A 20280-nucleotide genomic window follows, 5' to 3' on the forward strand; every position below is an offset into this window, starting at 1 on the left:
AGACGCCCGGCCCCGGCCACACCAGGAGCTGGTGGGTGGGTGTCTGGGAGCCCTTCTGCACATGGAAACTCATCCCGTACCTCAGCCTGTGTCACTGCCTGTGTCCCGCACCTGAAATATGTCACATGCGTTCCCTGCAACGGGCCATGAACCAGACGTGGTCCACACCCTTGAATATGTGTCCTGCGCCCTGGGATGTGTCACGACCACATGTGCCTCACATACCAGAACGTCACCACGCATCCTGCAGGCTCTGAGGCATGAGCGTGGAGGACTTCATCCTGTCCTGGGAGCAACACAAACATCCCGGCAGAGCCACGTTTATCAACTCTTTCGCCTTTCTCTGCTCTCTAGCTTTGGAGGAGGGTTGTGGCACAAGGCAGTGTCTGTCCCCAGGTTGGGTTCAGGGGGTTGTGGCAAAGGCAGACGGGGCAAAGGGAGGGACACAGCTTCCTTCCTGCACCCAGCAGCTGGCTCACTGCACGCTGGCCTGCCTCTTGCTGTCCTTAAAGCAACTGCACAAGCTGAGACCGGGCTGGTAAGGTTTATTCCAGGCTGGTTCTGGGGAAAGCTCTGCTTAGGCATTAAAAAAAAAAAACATTATTTTTTTTTCCCTGAAAGGATTTTCTCCCTAAAATGCAGCCAGAGGAGTAACTGACTCCTCCAGCAGAGCTCACGTGGTGTGGCTGGCTGGTCCCCAGCGCCATGTCCCCATCCACTCCGTCCTGCCAGTTATTTTTTCCTTTAAATCCCAAAGCCAGCTCAAAGGTTTCCCCACAGGTGGGTGCTCACAGCAGCGCCACAGCCACCGGTGCTCACCGGTGGGGCTGGACGGGCACCTTTGAGCACCCGGCACGTCGCGAAAACCCATCGCTCGGGTTATGAAACTCCAGCGACCTACTTTACACTCCCCGCTTTTGTTCTTAATTCCCAGATATGGCTGCTCTCCAGATTTTGCCCATCAAGGCAAATTAATTGGAGTAGATCCTAATTTGCTCTCTGCTATTCTTTGGGCAGAAGATTAAATGCTCGGCAGACATTATCTCCCTCTCTCTTTTCTAAGAGACAAACCTGAATTATTAAAAAAAAAAAAAAAAAAAAGAGGGATAAGGGAAGGCAGAGTTAGGTTGAGTTGATGCACAAATTCACTTTTTGTAATCGCAGAAGGGACTGGAGAGGCTCCCACATCCCTGGGCAGCTGGAACCAGATGGTGACACTATTCTGGGCAGCTGTGTGACCACGACAGCGCACGTGGCATGGTGACACGAGGGCCAATGTCCTGGCCATGCTGCTCACTGCTTCCACCACACTGTGGTTTGATCTTCCTTTCCTTCACCCAAGGAAATTCCTGCTGGTGAAGGTGAGGGCTGCAAGGAGACGGTATGACACCTTCTCCCATGCTTTGACGCTTCCCAAGTGCTCTCCGTACTCCAGCCGGGCTCAGGGCTGACGGAGAGCAGAGGACACTGTGTCACAGGGCTGGCCTCTGTCCGAGGCCGTGTGGGGATTTCTGCCCAGCCAAATGTCGAACTTTCCATAGGAACACAAAACGGCAACCCCAATCCCCGTGGATCGGCTGCAGCGGGAACAGCTGAGCCAGAGTCACCTCTGCAGCGGGGCCACGCTCGGCCCCCAGCCTGGCACCCCCTCTGCGCTCAGCTTTGGGGCTTTATTTCTCCACGGAGGCATATGGGAAGTTGGATTTCCTTTTCTAAGCAGATTTAATTGAACATCCTCCTGCTCCGACCTCTGCTCGGCCTTGCTGGGACAACCTTGAGCTCGCTACCATGTGGGTTTGGGAACAAGCTGTCACCTGGCTTCATGTCCATTGAGGCTGAGCCCACTGCACTCCCCTGGTGGTCTTTGTATGGCAAAGAAGGACCTCGCCGTGAGCCCTGCGCCCTTCACTTTGTCCCTCTGCAGCCTGAGGAGTGGAAGAGGCATGCCGGTTCCCAGGAGGGAGCAGCCAGGCTACTACAGGGCCACCTCTGCTGCTGCTGCTTTGCAGACATCCCTGCAGCCTATTTTGTGATTCTGTTTTATTTGTAGGGTTTTCTGAAGAGGCAGGTGAGGAGGAGCAGGGTGAAGCTTGGCAGAGCGGTGCACCCAGATCTTATTGGGGTGGGAGGCTACAGAGCCCCTCCGGCACCTGGAGCCCCAGCTGTGTTTACCATGGGCATGAAACTTTGCTGGCTGTAGCTGGAGAAATGGCTCTAGATTGAATAACAACTGTCATGGCTAAATTGTCCTCTGTGAGTCTTCATCTATTAGGAAGAACTTCTTTACCAAAAGGGTTGTGAGGCATTGGGACGGGCTGCCCAGGGAAGTGGTGGAGTCACCATCCCTGGAGGTCTTTAAAAGACATTTAGATGTAGAGCTCAGTGATATGGTTTAGTGGAGGACTGGTCAGTGTTAGGTCAGAGGTTGGACTCGGTGATCTCAGAGGTCTCTTCCAACCTGGATGAATCTGTGATTCTGGGATCTCAAAATGAATGCCAAAGCCGTGCCTTGGTCATGTTGGCCTTGGTCTGTTCTCCTCTGAACAGGTGTAGAAAGTCAGCCGGCAGTCAGAGGTGGTTCGTCCTACAGCAGTCTCCTGGTACGTGAAGGAAGTTTTCTGTCTAGTTCTGAACCCAAACTTACGATGTTGTAACCAATTTATCCCTGGACGGATGTCCTCCATAACCAGTCTTCTCCTTGGCTTCTGCTGCAAGCTGTGGGTCCTTCCTGGCCTTGACCCTTGGTACTTTTTGGGGTGGGCCTGCTGGCTCGTTGTGGATGTCTGGTGCAATGTTCTCTTGGCTCTGGTGGGCCTCCATGGCATAAATAATACAAGAAAGAGATGTTCTGATTGAAGCTCTCAGAAATCTGAGGTTCTGGCATAGGATTTCAATACGCGTTGGCTCTCTGCACCGACAATTAGCAGCAGCGACGGAGAGCTACAAACGCTTGGACTGATGTTCTCATGAGCCAGCCGTGAGGAAGCTGCTAAGGGACAACACAGAGCCCTGAGGGAATCCAACGCTCGGCGAGGTTACCGCTGCCAGGGCTGCTCTGAGGGGAGGACACACAGCGCCCCTGAGGAGCTGCCTAAAATGGTGGGGGGCGTGAAGAGGGGCTGCTTGACGGGCAAGTGTGCAGTGCTGGCATACAGGGCACGGACTGGCCGTGCCAAGGGGCTGCTTGGTGCAACAACACAGGGCGTGGAGCCCCCACAACCACCACAGCGGGAGTCCCAATCCCCTCACAGAGCCCTCACAGGGGCGGCCATGCCTGGCTCCCCCCCCCCCACAGCAACGCCGCCACCTCCCGGAGGCCGCCGGCAGGGGGCGCTGCAGGCACCACCTCCCCCTCCCTCCCCTCCTCTCCCAGCCACGGGCGTGCGCGGCGCGCGGCGCTGACGTCGGGAGGCGGGGCCGGGCCGGGGCCGAGCGGCCTGAGGTGAGTGCGGGGCCCGCAGCGGGACCCCGCGGGCAGGGGAGGGGGCCGCGCACCGGGACCCCCGCTCCGTGCCCGGTCCCCGGGGCTCCGCCGGCGGCCTGAGGGGCTCCGGGAGGGAGCCTCGGTTGCTCGGGACGTCCCCCCGTAGCCCCCCGGGGTTCTCCGGTCGCTGCCTGCCCGCCCTCCGCTGGGTGTCGGGGGTTTGGCGCACGGCGTTACTCGGGGGTGGTGTAAATATTAAATATATTCGTGGTGGCAGGGCGCTAATCCGGGTAAACAGCCAGCTGTCGGTGACTCCAAGTCTTAATTAAGCGTTCTGTGAAGTTAATTGCGCTGTGGTGTGAGCGTGCTCGTGCCTGCCCTTGGCACAGCCCGTAGGTTCCACAAGAAGTCACCGTGTTCGCGTCTGATTTTAAAAATAAAATCCTAACTAACCCCGTGTTTCCTTTCCAGACTGAATGTGGAGCCTGAGCTTCTTCCTGAGGCCCTGCTAAAGCACCTCCTGCTGTTGGTGCTGAGCGGTTCCTCGGGGAGGTGGTGGATGAGGGAGGACACGCTTGGTGCTGGTAAGCTCCACCTCATGTCTCGAGGCAAACAGCTCTGCTACAGTCCTCTGCAAACGCTGAGGCACCACGCTGAGCCAAAGAGTAGGATCGTAAAACTGCCCAGCTAATTGCTAGAATGCATGCAGGCAGTTTCTCCACCTCCAGACTGTTTTAATCAGGACCTAAAGTAAAGACTTGCTGGAGCGCAGCTGATTTGGCTCTGTTGGAATACAGCGTGGGGAGCAGGACCTCTCTTTGCTCCCATCTGGAACAGCTGGTGGCAATTCCACTTCCTTATCGCAGCTCGGTAGGGAAGAACAGAAGTGCAGCTTGGTCTCTGAAGATGCAAAAGGAAGCAAAACTGAGTCAGGATGCTTCCCGATGTCAGAGCCCACCTGATTTCTTAGGGCTTGGAGAATGAAGCTAAAAGCTTGCTCTGGTTAAACAAGATCTGTTTTGTTTTTTTTTTCTTTCTCCTCCAAGAGGTGCACTAAATTAATTGGTAAAATGCTTCTTAAAAGCAGCCTGCCTCTGTCTCAGTATTCCTTGCCTTCTGCGCAGTTTCATTGATCCCTAAGAGCTAAGTAGTGAGAGATTCAAAACACCAGTACAACTTACAATACAAAGAAAATGTCAGGAGGGTTTGTTGAATGAACAAGCTGCTGAGATAGTTTGTGGAGTTCTAATGAGAAATTTCAGAACTAAAAGATTTGGGACATTGGGTGTATTACAAAGTTTATCAGATTGAACAAAGCTACGGAAAGCACTCAGCTCGTTCCTTGACCTTTGTTCAGCAGCTGGGGCTGGATGAGGTGACCTGCAGAGGTCTCTTCCAATCTCAGCTGTTCTGTGATTCAGTGCTCAGCTGGGAGACAGCTTTAGGCAAACTGTGCTTAATGAAAAAGGGGAGCTGTGGAATTTCCATGGACATCTGTTCTGACCAGGACTGTTTTTTTTTTTATATGCACTATCTTGTGATGAAAGTGGCAAAGCATTGTGCATGCTCTGTAGTGAAGTATGGTGTAAATTCCCAGCTCTTAGTTCGTGGTAGCATGGCTCTGTTGAGACATGAACTGCTTGCATTTTTTCTTGTTTGAAACTTGACTGCCTTGATTCCTGTTTATCTGTGTTTTTTTCTTGTCCTTTTTGTAAGGTTCGGATGTGGGAGTTGCTGCAGATGTGGTTGCTGCTGATGCTGCCCTGGGAAAATGCCTTGACAGGGAATTAACACCCTTCAGTGATGGGCTGTGGGACAAGCAAGGTTCTTCCCGAGCCCCCCAAAGATGTGCAGCTAGACCTGGTTAAAAAAGTAGAACCTTACACAGGCCACAATGACATATACAAGCACTTCATCAAAGATGACTGTGGGGCTGTCATCAAAGCTGGCTCTCCCTCGCCTCCGCGTCACGCTAACCCGTATCCCGGTACCCACCTGCCTCCCCACGTGGACCAGCCCGAACCCCGCAAGAACAAAGTGGCTAAATACCGTGCCAAATTTGACCCCAGAGTGACGGCCAAGTACGACATTAAAGCCCTGATCGGAAGGGGAAGCTTTAGCCGCGTTGTACGGGTGGAGCACAAGGCCACCAAGCAGCCCTACGCCATCAAGATGATCGAGACCAAATACCGGGAGGGGAGGGAGGTGTGCGAGTCGGAGCTCAGCGTGCTGCGGCGGGTGCGGCACACCAACATAATCCAGCTGATAGAGGTGTTTGAGACCCAGGACCGCGTGTACATGGTGATGGAGCTGGCGACCGGGGGAGAACTGTTCGACCGGATCATTGCCAAAGGCTCCTTCACGGAGAGGGATGCCACGCGCGTGCTGCAGATGGTGCTGGACGGGGTGAGGTACCTGCATACGCTGGGTATCACGCACCGGGACTTGAAGCCCGAGAATCTGCTCTACTACCATCCCGGGACGGATTCCAAAATCATGATTACGGACTTTGGACTGGCAAGCGCTCGGAAGAAGGGCGATGACTGCCTGATGAAAACCACCTGTGGGACCCCGGAGTACATTGCTCCGGAGATCCTGGTCAGGAAGCCCTACACTAACTCGGTGGACATGTGGGCGCTGGGCGTGATCTCCTACATCCTCCTGAGCGGCACCATGCCCTTTGAAGATGACAACCGCACCCGCTTATACCGGCAGATCCTGAAAGGAAAATACAGTTACTCGGGCGAGGTAAGTGGGGCAGGGTTTAAGGTGAGGGGAAGTCAAACAAGAAGCAGCACGTGGGTCTGTGTGATTTCCAGGAGCTGGCTGGCTTGTGCAGGGTGGTAATGGGAGCAGCGTGAAAAATTTGTGATTCTGGCCTTTAAAATCCCTTTATGCTTTCTCTCTGCTTTCCAAAAGTGCTCCCATTGCAGCACAGTGAGCTTCTTGAGGAAAAAAAAAGTGTTTCTAAAGAAAGAAGAGATCAGTTCCTGCAGAACAGAACTGAAGGGACTGACAGAACTGGAATACTTGTTGGTTTCTAGTTGGGATGCTATTGAAACTCATGCCAGGCTGAGTTTTTGAAATGTGCCATGTACATACCTGGTTGGATTTCAGATGCAGCTCCAAGTGTAGCCTGAAAAACACCTATGCTGAAAGATGAGGCTATGGCAGACAAAGGGACACGTGCTCTTTAGGTCCTGAGGCATGAACCTCGTGCCTTCAATGGAATAACAGTCCAAAAATTTGCTTCTTCCCTCGTGGGACCTTTTTTAATCTGATTTTTGCTGTAGCCTAGAGGAGGGTAACTGCTGATCTTTGAGACAGGGAGATTATTCATGTTGTTCAGTATATTGAGCACCAAGGCCTTGTGTTGTGGCATAGAAAGGTCTCTGGTTGTTCATGTCTTCCCACAGGGTTTCTGATACTCTGTTTGGGCTCCTCTAAGCACCTGGCTAATGAGGTAGAGAGCAGTGTGTGGTCTCCCCGAGAGATTTCCCAAGTGTCAGCAGCTGATGTGGGGCTGGGTGGTGTACAGGTAACTTGGTGTTACTGTCTAATCTCTCCAGCCCTCAGTGCGTGTGCTTGTGGGCATGAAATTCTGTGACTCGGGTTGTTTTTCACTTGCTCTTTTTACCTTTCTGCAGAACTTTTGGCTAAGTTTATCAGGATAATAGTAAGGAGAAGCCCAAGAGAGGTCATCTCACAGACAAGGACATAGGCAAAGCAGAGACGTTTAATGCCTTCTTTGCCTCTGTCTTCAACGCTGATGATGGGCTTCGGGACCCCGGGTTTCCTGAGCTGGAGGACTGTGATGGTAGGAATAATAAACTCCCAGCCAACCCTGAAGGTGTGTGGGATTTGCTGCTCCACCTGGATCCATACAAGTCCATGGGTCTGCATGGGATTCATCCCAGGGTGCCTAGAGAGCTGGTTGAGGTCATTGTGGGACCTCCCAATTATTTTTCAGTGGTTTTGGGAATCTGGAGAGGTCCCTGTTGACTGGAAGCTGGCAAATGTACCAATTTTCAAGAAGGGAAGAAAGAACCTGGTAACAACAGGCCTGTCAGTCTCATGTCAGTGCTTGGTAAAATTAGGGAGAAGATTATCCTGGGAGTTATTGAGACACAGCTGGGGGACAGAGCAGTCATAGGTCACAGCCAATGTGGGTTCATGGGGGATAGATCCTGTTTGACTAACTTGATTTCCTTTTATGATAAGATCACCCATCTCTTTGATCAAGAGAAACCAGCTGATGTGATCTTTTTGGATTTCGGTAAAGCTTTTGAGACAGTTTCCCATAGGATCCTACTGGATGTCGCGTTAAAGGGGTGTAGCTGATTAACCGTTACGGGCCCGGTTGGATTCAGAGTACTGAACCAGTCGGACATTCACCAAAACTGGGGGTCCGTTCGGACATTCACCAAAAACGTAATAACCACCTGGGGGTCCGCTCAGACATTCACCAAAAACGTATTAACCACCTGGGGGTCCGTTCAGACATTCACCAACAATGCATTAACCGTCTGGGGGTCTGGTTAGATTCAGAACACTGAACTATCACGGATAACCACCCTCACCCTAGTCGCATTAATGAGAGCTATCACAATGCAATCAAGTATGGTTTATTACAGCAACAGATAATCAGGTTCTTTTGGATTGCCGGTGATAGTGACTATCTGCAAAAGCAAGCTAGTATGCATGAAATACACAGGTGTTACAGGTGTTCTAGGTGCGGGTTCTAGGTGCGGGTTCTAGGTGCGGGTTCTAGGTGCGGGTTCTAGGTGCGGGTTCTAGGTGCGGGTTCTAGGTGCGGGTTCTAGGTGCGGGTTCTAGGTGCGGGTTCTAGGTGCGGGTTCTAGGTGCGGGTTCTAGGTGCGGGTTCTAGGTGCGGGTTCTAGGTGCGGGTTCTAGGTGCGGGTTCTAGGTGCGGGTTCTAGGTGCGGGTTCTAGGTGCGGGTTCTAGGTGCGGGTTCTAGGTGCGGGTTCTAGGTGTTCTAGGTGTTCTAGGTGTTCTAGGTGTTCTAGGTGTTCTAGGTGTTCTAGGTGTTCTAGGTGTTCTAGGTGTTCTAGGTGTTCTAGGTGTTCTAGGTGTTCTAGGTGTTCTAGGTGTTCTAGGTGTTCTAGGTGTTCTAGGTGTTCTAGGTGTTCTAGGTGTTCTAGGTGTTCTAGGTGTTCTAGGTGTTCTAGGTGTTCTAGGTGTTCTAGGTGTTCTAGGTGTTCTAGGTGTTCTAGGTGTTCTAGGTGTTCTAGGTGTTCTAGGTGTTCTAGGTGTTCTAGGTGTTCCAGGTGTTCCAGGTGTTCCAGGTGTTCCAGGTGTTCCAGGTGTTCCAGGTGCGCAGCCTAGAAATAAACGCGTTAAAAGGATCAAAGACTCTATAGAGATTTATAAGCAAATATTCAGATCTCACCCAAAGGCGTCCCAATGGGGGGGGAAGAGAGGCTCAGCCCGTCGACTGATCCCAGGAGTCAGGAGGTCCTAAGGATGTTGTATGTCCTCGGGATGGTATCTCCCCTGACGATGGTATCTTCCCTAACATCCCCTCTCTCTTGGGCCAATTTATATTATTTTCTATCTTTTAGGTGGAGCTTGAGTGGCTCTAGTCAAGCATATCTTAGTTATGATTGGTGTAAAGTTTTCCCGTTTCCGTTTAAAGTAATAGGCTCCGAGAAATTCAGAGCGCATGCTCAGTGAGGGGTGGTCGCACCTTGGAGGCGGGTAGCTTTTGGGATGGAGGTGTGTTTTGGTATTATAATGATATTATAATGAGCAAAAAGTACACTAGGGTACAGCATTTGTCAAAACATGACAGGTCTTTGGCTTAGGGTGGCAAAAAGTGCAGCTTTGTGCACAAGAACAATCGAGGCCCCACCTGATTACAGAGCCTAGCCGTGGTGTCTCCACTCCACTCCACGCTCCGTGGTGTACCTTAGAGCTAGCACACCAAGTTTCCCCAGCGCGATAGCATCTAAGGTTGGGAGCCGAGGGAACGCTCAGATAATGCAGTTATGCCCTACCCTGAAAGCCTCTTCAATGCTGTACCTTTTCCTTAAAAATGTGAATGTTAGTTTTATTTTCCTAGTTACTTCAGGCATTTACACCACACTGGACCAAGTGCCCAGCATACAGCTAAACAAAAACATCATCCGATGGGTGAGCAATTGGCTGACGGGCAGGGCTCAAAGGGTTGAGGTAAATGGGACCACATCAGGCTGGAGTCACAGAAGCAAGGGACAGGATAGTCTTGACCTGCAATAAATTGTGCTGATGATACCGGTTGTTGAGGTTAAAAACAGAACTGAGACGTGATGCAAGACCAAGTAAGTTTGTCCACAACAAACATCATCCAGTTTATCACGTGGTCTCTCAAAGTGGTCCCGTGGGGAGAAAAGGCGATCTGAATAGTCCGTGAATGGTGGTGAGCTCTGAAGGTGCTGCTTGGGCTTCAGAAGAAATCATTTTGGTTAAATGCTTCCAAACATTATCTTGTTTCTTGTATTCAAAAGCCAACTAATACTGGATTTAGTGTTACTACTGCACGTGTCCCTGCTGTGCCATCTGCATTGTGCACCTGCCTGTGAGTGTTGGGGTGTGTGGCTCCTGCTGGGAAAAATGCAGAGCTGGAAGACCTACAGGAAGGGCAGCATGAGCAAATAAAAGTATTCCCTTTAAAGAGTGAGTGAACAGAGTAGGGCTCTTCATCCAAAAAAGTGCTTGAAGGGGGTGTGTGTGTCCCTTGGGGTAACTTCATTTGATGTCCTCTAGCTGAATCCTTTTGAGAGTTTTTGACTTCCTTGTGTCTAGGACCACTGGATCCGTGTAGGTTGCAGAAGCGAAGGCAGCGCAGTGAACAAGCACTGACCAGGCTGTGTGCATCTTGAAAGTGCCAGTGCACAAGCCTGAAGCATTTTACTCCTTATCCCACCATAAACGACAGTTTTTGAGGCTGTTGTGGAGGCTGTGTGTGATGTGGATGGTTGTTTTGGGAAGCTTTGAGACGTTTTACTGCTTTGGAGTAAGGTACGTGTCAGCCAACAGCCTGCATCGTTTGCCCAGATGCTTTCTGCTCCAGCGCCAGGGAAAATGGATGCTTTAATTTACTGCTGTAATTAAGCCTCTGCCCCTGAATTGCAGACAGGTTTGACTGTAGCTGCATGTTGGCAGGAGATGCACTACCAGGCTGCCCAATTTACACGTAAATTCTAGGTGGAAACAAAGTGAGCCAGAGATGTAGAGGTGCCTGGCATCTTTCCTGCACCTTGCCAGCTTTCTTAGTCATTTTCTGGGCTTTTAAATGCTTCCAAATGTCTGACGTTCACAGAAAATTGGTCTTTTTTTGTGTCCCACTGGAAGAAGTGGGAAGATGTCAGAAGTGGGCCCGCTGATACATTTGTCAGATTAATGGAAACAGCAGGAGCCGCGAGTCCTGGTTTATTTGGAACACGACTGGGCAGAAGGCTTGGCTGTGTTGCAGAAGCATCTTGGATAGATTCAGAAGGAGAGGTTTCACGGAAACAACTGTTGTTTTTTTTTCTTTTTTCTTTCTGTAATACAAACTTTGAAGATGTGAAATGGAAAAGGAAGCTTCAAAAGAGGCTGCAAAGCAATGTGCGGGGTGCTGACAGCCTGAGCTGTGCGGCTCAGACAAGTTTCGGTAGCAAAGGACTTGGGAGAGGGAGCTGAATTCCCGAGGGTGCTGCTGCAGTCACGCTGCAACGGTGGCAGGAGCCTGAGAATCGGCCCCAAGTCCCATTTCTTAAAGATCTGGCCTTAAAACCTGGCCAGGACAAAGCTGTATTGAGAGAGGAATAAAAGCCACCGCGCATGCTGACCTGAGAAGTAGCTCCATTTTCTGGAAAAACAAGCGAGCTCGTGTCCAGCTAATGGAGCTGCTCTGGCTGGGACCTACTTAGCACTGCTCTCCTGTTCCTGGAGCGTGAGCTGTGTTTCAAGAGGCTGTTAGCAGATCAATAGCAGAGGTCTCCCATAATAGCTTATTCAGGTAGCGCTGACATCACTGCCCTGATTATCTCCTGTGTCTCCTTCTGTGCTTTCTGAACTGCTCGGCGTAATGGGCAGGGTGAGGATGAAGAAAAGCTGCCTTTGTAACGTGGCGTGCTTTTCTGGGCATCTCTGAGCAAGAGTTAGGTGCCTTGAAGTAGTCTGCTACAACATCATTTTCTTTCCCTTGTTTTATTAGAGCTCACTAAAAAAAAAATCGGAAATATTTTAATTGAAGCTGTGAGGATAAAAGCAATTTCTGGGGATCTTTCTGTAGTTTAAAGTTGTCTGAGAAATGAAGCTGGGATTCCATTCAGAGTTTCCTTTTGAATTGGAGGGGGTGGAAATGAACATCAGACCATCATTACCCTGCTAAGACAGGCTCATTCTGATTCTGGTTCAAAGCTTTTCCTTCTATTGAATACCGATATTTTTATGTTGCTTAACACACCTGGGAAATTTGCTGGAAGAAGTGGAATATAACGTGTTACGGATGAATTGGGAAACCAAGCCAGAGTCTGATTGTTCTGGTTTTGGTATCTGATCTTGGCAGGTCACTTCTCCTCCTCTGTTTTTTTCTATTGATAAAACAGGATCCGCTTTTTGCAGTTGTTCACTGCTGGTGGGTGCTGGTGCAGGAACATCTCTTAATGAACAACTCCCTGAAGAGGAGAAGCACAAACCTGAAACACGTGGTCAGTGTGTCATGGTGAAGGAAAACTGGAGTTAGAGGGATCTGTGTCCTTCTGCCCAAAAGCGATCAGGGCCAAGTTTGCTAATGAAGCAGCACGGTTGCTGATGGAGCAGAGTTCATTCAGGCAGTAAAAACAAGGGCTGTGCGCCTCCCGCGTGCAGGTGCTGCAGACCTCAGTAGTTGGCCTGAGTTCAAAGAGCACCTGGATGAATTCGTGGAAGACAAATCAATGGAGAGATGCGCATTTAAAAAAATGCAAGTATAAAGAGGTCACTAAGATGCAAGTTTCTGAGGCTGGAGGGTTTGGAGGTAGGTGGTGTTTAATTGCAGCACGGTGCTTGTTTTCTTCAGCCAGCTGCAGAGGGAGGGCTGAGGTTGGAGACACCAGACTGCAGTAGTTAATGTTTGATCTCTCCTCTTACATTCTTAACTTTCAGTTTTAATAGAGCTGCTGGTCATTCCTTCTCTCAGCCTGGAGCTTTGTCCTCTCCCAAGAGCTGCTGAGCTCGGAGGTGCTCTGTGCGGTGTGCTGGGGCACTCAGTCATCCTGTCTGATGTGAGCAGAGCAGGTACCGTGCGTTTTGTAGGGTCTGGGCTCCTGGTTTGCAGGCAGTGCTGCTTCTACCAGCCTTCAGAATCAGATCAGTCCTGAGGCTCGCCAACTCCCACGGGCTAATTTAACTTGTATGATACTCCTTTGGTAAGGCTAGAGATGTAAAACGTACGGAGGGAAAACATTTCCTGGTAAATAGAAATGTTCTTGAACCCTTTAATTATGACCCAGTGCTGTAGTTCCTCTTATGTGGGTGAAAAAGCAGGCAGTGTGTACAGGCTGATTGGTGATGAAAAGCGTTTTGCAGATGACAGAGTTGGTTCAACTTCCCTTTCTCCTGCAGAACTCCTTTTATTTTTTATTTTTTTTCCTTGGGAGAAATGAGTCTGTATTGACATTATGCATCTATAAAGGAAAATGTGGTGTGAATTGTGTGCTGCTTGTGACTCTTGCCCCTCTCTGTTTGGTGACTCATTCAGATCTGAAGTAGGAACACAAAACCCATCTCCTCGTTCTGCCTGCCTGGCTTGCCCCCTGCTGCCCTCGCTGTGATTTCTCCTTTCTTTGACAGCTTCCCTCGCTGCATATTTTTGCTGTTTAGGTTTTTGCTTATTTTCCCTGTGCCCTAAGCAGGCTGGGTCAGCTCTAAGATGCAGTCTTCCAAAACTGTCCCTGCTGCTTCCAGTGCTGGGTGTGAAAGGGCTCTAGGAATTTTGGGGGCAACTGCCGAAGCCCCGTGTTTAAGCAGCTCTTTCTGCTCCCATGAGTGTGTGGTGCCTTTCCTCTTTGGGGCTGTTTTCTGGAAAGGTGAACTCTTTGGAGAGTTGCCTTTACTTTCTGCAGTCAAGGCTGAGCAGTTTTTGTTGATCATCGTTGTACGTCAGCAGTTACATCATGCTGATGGTATTTTAGGTAAAAGGACCACAGAACTGAGGATGATTTTTTCCCAGCAAAATGGTTTTTAACAAGAGGAGGGGCTGTAGCATAGCCTGCACTTGTCACTAAGGCTGAGGTGGTGTAGCCATGACTTCTTGTGGTCACAATACCCGAGTTACAGTTGGTTTCTTAGGGGACATCCTTCCTCTGACTGTCCCTAGTGTCCTTTGGTGGCGATCTGTTTGATAAAGCGTGCTGTTTTTTCACTGCTCTCACCACTGTTCGTGACAAATGCCTCCCCCTCTGCATTGGAGAGACTCTTTGGACATCAGTATTCAAATAAGTTATCCCTTCAAATTAGTGCCCTGGAGCTGTGAATGGCTCAGACAGCAGGTGAGCTCCTCCTTTACCATCCTTGAGGCTTCTGTGTATTTCTGAGCCCTCTGTAAGCACCGAGGGGCAGCTGGATGCCCTCAGGTGCTTGTTCAGGGTCTGCCTGGTTGTTGGGGCTGGGACTGAGTTCTTGGTGTCTTGAGTTGGTTCGTGTTTTAACAACGTTTTGAGTGCTGGTGAAATTATTCTTGATTTTCCTTGATTCAAGAAAGATTCTTCTGAATTCTTCTGATTTCAGAATCTTTCTTGATTCAGAATAATTAAAGCTACATAGGATCAAATTCTCAACTCCTGGACTGTGTTAAGCTCTCCTGATGAATGGAAGCCACCCGTTCACATTTGTACCTCTTTTTTGAGAGTCTTGAAAGCAGCCTGCTGACGTCTTCCCCCTCCATCTGCTGCTGATGGCTTGTGAGTCATAGTGATGGCATGGGTTTAAATCGCTGTACTCTGCAGGTAAGAAATGCTTCCCTGGCTTCCAGCTTGCTCTGCCTGGTCTGTGTGTTGGTGGGCAGTCTTGGAGAGCTGCTGGACCTGGAAGTTATATCTGAGGCTACAAATGGTTTGGAGAGCAGAAAGCTCAGGCTCTTACAGAAAAATGTGGTGCTCGTCTTCCCGCTATGTTGCAGTACGCAAAATCTGGGAAAATCTTTGTTTCACAGGAGATTCGTAACTTGGTAGTGGTGACGTGGGTTCGTGGAGGTGATGTGTATTGATTCTGGATTGACCCATGAAAGCGTATTTGTCATCAGGAGACAGAACCCACCAGTACCCGCCTCATTTGGGTGATTCTGTTGTACTGCTGCTTGTTGCCTTCAAGCTGGTTGTTCTTGTAGGTCTGAGTATTTAAGGCTTGCTCATTCTTCATTTTGAAACCAGCCTTTTCTGTCTACCTACCCAGCAGACCCTCTGGCCAGGTTCTTGTTTTGAGCCTGAACCTTTGCAGCATCCCTTTCTTTTGAGTTGCCAAGCCTGTTCTTTCTCTGTTCTCACATATTTAGATCTCTGCTGCGTGTTTTTCAGTCTTTTCCCTGTCTGTATCCACACACTTTTTTTCACTTTTTTTTCTTCTCTTTATCTGGGTTACCTTCATTTCCAGCTAGGCTCCTTTGCACCCTAGGTTCACCTGATCTGTGGCTGCTTGCATGGTAGCGAGGACCATCATGCTGAAAGGGCAGGCTGTGGTCTGTAGGTCTGTCCCTGAAGTGCCTGGCAGCTTCCTAGGAAAATAAATGAGGGTGCAGTCTTGTTCATATACATGAGTTTCAGGTATTTGTAACACAGGCAAGTAAAGTAACTAAAATGCACATAAAATCATTGTGTACTTACAGGATTTCTATGTTGCAGTGATGTCACTGCAAAAGTTTCCTGTCCCAGTTTTGTGTGAAACATGCTTTTCCTTGCAGCCAGTCAGAATTTACCTGCTTGCAGCTTGGCAGTCACTGCTTGCCCTTTCACTGAGCATCCGAGATCCCTGGTGTGCTGTCATCCTCTGGAACTGCAGATGCAGCCAGATCCCAGCCTGCTTTTCCAGCCATCTGAGGTCATTCTGCCCTCCTGTATGTCAGCAGCTCCTCCAAATCCTGCACAAAAGCAACAGAGGCACATAGAAAAAAATTTAATGGTACCAAGATATGCAGCACAAATATCTTAGGAGCAGAACCAAATGCTAGATTTATTGTGCAGAATTTTTATGTGTGTAGCATTTCATTTTTCTGTTCAAGAGCATTCAGCATCTGAATGATCGTCTGCCCTTGATGGAGTCAGAAGTGCCCAGTTAAATGCAGGCACTGAGTAAACTCTGCAGGTGTTGCTATGGATGGAAGAATGCAGGGAATTGCACGATGCCCACGTTACCTTAGCAAAAGATGAGTGGAAGAGTGTGGTGTCCCTGTAATAACTAACTCGGTTCACCTAAGTGAAGGCAAGAAGTGCTCTCTCCCAGAATAGTTTCCCGTGTCTGCAGCTGACATCAGAAACAGCGAGCGTGAAGAGCGCTGGCAGTGCATTAGCAAACAGAGCCTGTGCTGTTAGCCTCCACCTGACGGACAGCAAGGTAAGAACAAAAAGCCATTTCAGCGCAGCTGATGACTTCGATGCAACACCAAGTGTGTTGGGAAATCTGTGGAGTACTTCCAAAGTATTCTTGTAACTGACTGCGCTGTGGAGGCTGGTTAAAAGATGGTGGAGGGCTTGTAAACCCCCAAATCCCTAGCGGCACAGGATGGAGGAGTCAGCTAACAGTCTTGTCAACTTTTAAGATTTGTGTCCTGCATTTATTGAGCTTTCTGAGAGCATGGGGGTAGAGCTTGAACACAGGCTTTTTCTGGCACAGTCTAGAGCTGGTTGCAGTTATCACCTGTCCCTCTCCAAAGGAACAGACCGGTATTTGTTTTATGGGGACGATGGCTGGATTTTTCTAACAAGTGACAAACTGGCAGAAAGCCTTAGTGGCAGAGATCCATAACAAAAACAAAAACAAAAACAAAAAACAACAAAACAACAAAACCCTTTATTTTGCATACTTGTATTTTAATGCAGAAACTAATTTCCTGTGGGAGAAGATAAAATTATAGTTGTATATCATGGAAAACATCTCTCCACAATCTTTGTTGCCTTGTGCGAGAGTTCAGCCAGGACAGGATAAACATCCTTAAATCCGGGGTGTGGCTATTTAAAGAATGGTAAATTTTGCATTAATGCAGAATTTGCAGAATGTGTGACCTCTGTCTGGCTACCAGGCCTGGAACTGCACGTGCATTTTTGCACTTCTGGTCACTTAGATCTGAGTTACTTACATGCACCTGTGCAATTAAAAAGGAATTCAGCCTTTTTGATAATAAAATGTAAAACTGCTTTAGAAATAGTAAGGTTAAAAAAAAGTTTCACAACCTCAGCTTTATTTTCTATTTTATGCTTTGTTTGCCCTACAGATTTCTCCGTTTTTTTTCCTGTGAATCATAACTGCAGCTTTGATTCCTATTTTAAAGCTTAGTGTAATGCATTCGATGCTAAGTAAATGGGTTACAGGGTACCAGCTGCCTAACAGGGGAGAACTCCCCCTACTGATAATCTTCCTTATCTTTGTCCTGCCCAAGAGGAGCAGTAGGACAGCCTGGCTTCACCGAGCTTGGACATTCAAGGTAAACTTTAAATTTCCAGGAACAGAGAAGCACCACTGCCCTCTGTTGTTCCTACTGGCACTCTGTCATGCCTCTCCAAGAGGCCAGGAAACCCAGTCAGGCTCCCATTTATTGCAGGCTTACCTTTGCACGTTATCCTGTGCTGCCCTTCCCTCTACGAGGAGCTCGTTGCAAAGCCAATTCACCCCTCTGCGGGTTCTCCCTTGGCTCAGTGCCTGGGACATTTGGGGGTGCAGTGGGGTGGCTCATGGGGACCCCAGCTGGTGGCAGCGACTGAGGGATCGCCCTCCCCAGCTATGCCAGCCAGTCTTTAAACCCATGAGAAGCTCGTGCAAGGAACAGTTGTCGTTTACTGTCCTCTGCTATTCCTGCCAGAAGAGGGGATATTTTTAAACCAGCAGGGTGGCCAGTTTTTCACTCCTCTCCCTGGAAATGGAGTGTTGTTCCCAAGCTGTTGAAATGTAGCATAACAAGGAAAACAGGCACAGGGCACGCTTGTAGTACTAATTTGCATGATCATACAAGTCTCTCGGGCCATGTTTTAGCTTCCTCAGGGGTTAAAAAGCTTTTTTCTTGTATCAGCTGCAGTATCTCATCTCCCAGGAGCCCCGTCAGACAGTGAAAGTGCTCGACAATAGTCCTGCAGAAATGCATGCGTTTTTCTAAAAACTATGGATTTTTTCCCTTGTAAGGAAGATTTGTTTTTTATAAGTCTCTTTTATAAGTCTTTTGCTTGGAAAAAAAGAAGAAAATATCAATTTACAGAGGAATGTGCTTTTGCATTTCATATAGCCGTGAGACCATGGTGATTTTTAAGTAGAGCGACAGGAGTGGTGGCGAGATGCAGTCGGATGGCTCTGTTGAAAAGGGCACTATGCTCTGCTTTGAAGAGCTGAAACACTTGAACAGGATGAAAGTGTGCCTCTCCTAGCCTGGCACAAAACACCAAGGCCAGCCACACAAATGTACTTCTTGTAGCTTCTGCTCTTTCTTTTCTTCTAATGCACCTGCTGGGTGGGTGGGAGTACAGGTGCATTTGTGTTGCTCCTTACATATCTGAAGTGTTTGTCCAGATCTCTTCAACCGCAGGAGCAGATATCTTAGGCTCTCCAAAATGTTACCAGCTCAATTAAAACCTGGAAAATCCTCCAGCTTCCTGCCCAGCGTACATCAGTGACCATATTCCTGCACAACTTAAGCACGCTGTATTGGAAAATGCTTTATTTGCAGGTAAAGAAACGCCTACACTAAAAGGGCGTTGTGCAGGCTTACAACCAATGTATGCATTAAAAAAATAAATCAATTTCCCTTCACTTTGGATGCTTGTTGAGGTTTTGAAGTTTGTCTCCTCTGATGGAATTGGTGTGTCACAGGGAAATTCATTAAAAAAAAAAAAAAAATTGCCTTTTTACTATGTACTTCAGCATATGTTGCAACTCTTCTCCTTAAAGAGAACTCAAAAAAGGCAGGGGAAGCAAGGAGGGGAGTGCTCCATCCTGCATTTCCATACAGCTGGTCTGTGACACCCCATTAAAATTTCATATCTCATAGCTGTGTGTGGCATCAGACTGGTGAATTTTCTGCATCAGAGGCAGGTGAGTTGGCTGGGCTTGCCGTTAGCTGCAGCAGTTCAGTGTGGTTTTATTTCTGCATTTCTGGGCACTGTCAAATCCTGTTAATGGCAGTATAGTATTTCTGGGGAATTAAGGATGTAGGGATAAAGGGACATTGGTAGGGTAGAAAAAGAATATTAAGCTGCCTCTGTGGAATATAAACTATTAACAGAAAGGATTTAAACTGTCAAGTGCTGCCAGTGGTCTTGTGTGACTCCTTTCCCTGAGACTAGACTGGGCAGTTCCTTTTGTCACTGGGTCTTTTTTCCTTTGATTTCATTCCTTTGCTTTCTTACTGTGGCTCAGATGTGTCATTTCTCCAAAACCTTCATAGAGATGCATCTTAAGTGACGAGACGTGCTGCTGCATGGCTGTTTGCTCAGGACCAAAATTCAGCGAGCGAGAGCCAACGTTAATCCCGCAGGGGAAAGAGCTGCATCGGTGAGAAGCTCCTTACCCCGTGGGGACTGACAGCACCGGGCTGCCTGCTGCTGCCTCCTCCAGTGGGGTAGAGTCTGAGGCTTCGAAGGGCTGGGGTTTGGCAGAAGCTCCAGCTGCCGTCCCTGCTGGTTAAAGGCTAATTTTAATCAAAACAGGGCTGCAAAGAAGGGCTGTCAGCACACAACTTGCTGCAAATCACTCTGTGGCCTGCAGCTGACCCTACCTTAGAGAGACCAGTTGCTCCTGATATATTTGGAGCCATCTGATGCCGAAAGGTGTCTCAAACTTGCCGTGACCAGGTGGGACTTCTGCAGCAGGAGCCGCGAGCCCTACTCAGGGTGAGACAAAGGAGGGCTTGGCGGCATGGGTAGAATTCAAGACTTTGACTTCAGGCAGGTCAAAGAGATCTGCAGAGATCTTCTTCAGCTGCTAAAACTGTTTTGGGGAGCGCATGTTGGTACCAAGTTGGAGTTTCTTGTTTTTTCTTGGCAGCCTCTTTACGGGATTTCAGGGATTACATAATCTGACAAGATTGCAACTGAAGCTTTCAGGCTGGTAGACACCAGGGAACTGAGTTGTTTTGAGCTGGAGAGGGTGGCTCAGGCCAACAGCAGCATGTCTGGGGGGAAAAAAAACAAAAAACAAAAAACTTGGGTGGTTTGGAGCATGAGCTTCAAGGCTTGCTCCAGTCTCTTCTCCACTCTCACCAGCCCGCTGATTTGCCCTCCTGCTGCCCCGGGAGCGCAGAGATAGCAATGCCGGGCATGTTTTCCAGTTCATTTGTTACTTAAGTGGATGCTTTTATGGATTTTCCTGAACACTGAGCTTTTGCTAATGCACCAGATTAGCGTTGATTGGTGAGACGGGAGCCTCGCAGACCAGCCTCAGAGGTAGGGCGCTCGGAGATGCCCGCTGTCCCCGCGGTGCTGGCGGATCCTGGCCGCGTGTCCGCAGCTCGTCAGCTGCCATCAGCACCGAACGCACCCAGCATTGCAGGAGCTCACAGTAATTAACTGGAGAGTTCGATTTCCTGGGTAAGCAAAGGTGGAACTGAGCTGTCTGAGAAGGCAGGGCTTTGTGTGCTTCCCACCAGTGATCCCGCTCTGTCTGAAGGATAATTTTGTAGGGATTCTTGTAGTCT

At 49.0% G+C, this 20280-nt stretch overlaps 1 protein-coding gene across 3 annotated transcripts in view; it reads left to right on the forward strand.

Annotated features, from left to right (window-relative positions):
• The first annotated feature begins 3343 nt into the window (after positions 1-3343).
• PSKH1 (protein serine kinase H1) overlaps positions 3344-20280 on the forward strand; it is a 31967-nt gene continuing 15030 nt past the window's right edge. Inside the window, exons 1-4 of one of the 3 annotated variants that reach the window (XM_038185547.2) lie at positions 3344-3442; positions 3896-4008; positions 5141-6172; positions 15349-17234. In XM_038185547.2, the coding sequence (XP_038041475.1) occupies positions 5228-6172; positions 15349-15552 (1149 nt within the window). In that variant the 5' untranslated portion in view covers positions 3344-3442; positions 3896-4008; positions 5141-5227 and the 3' untranslated portion in view covers positions 15553-17234. Of the gene's footprint in view, positions 3443-3479; positions 3634-3895; positions 4009-5140; positions 6173-15348; positions 17235-20280 lie in introns of those variants that run through there. The other 2 variants (XM_038185545.2, XM_038185546.2) reach the window with 2 other exon arrangements.

This window comes from Anas platyrhynchos, chromosome 12 (assembly GCF_047663525.1).
Source record: "Anas platyrhynchos isolate ZD024472 breed Pekin duck chromosome 12, IASCAAS_PekinDuck_T2T, whole genome shotgun sequence".
Taxonomy (NCBI): Eukaryota; Metazoa; Chordata; class Aves; order Anseriformes; family Anatidae; genus Anas; species Anas platyrhynchos.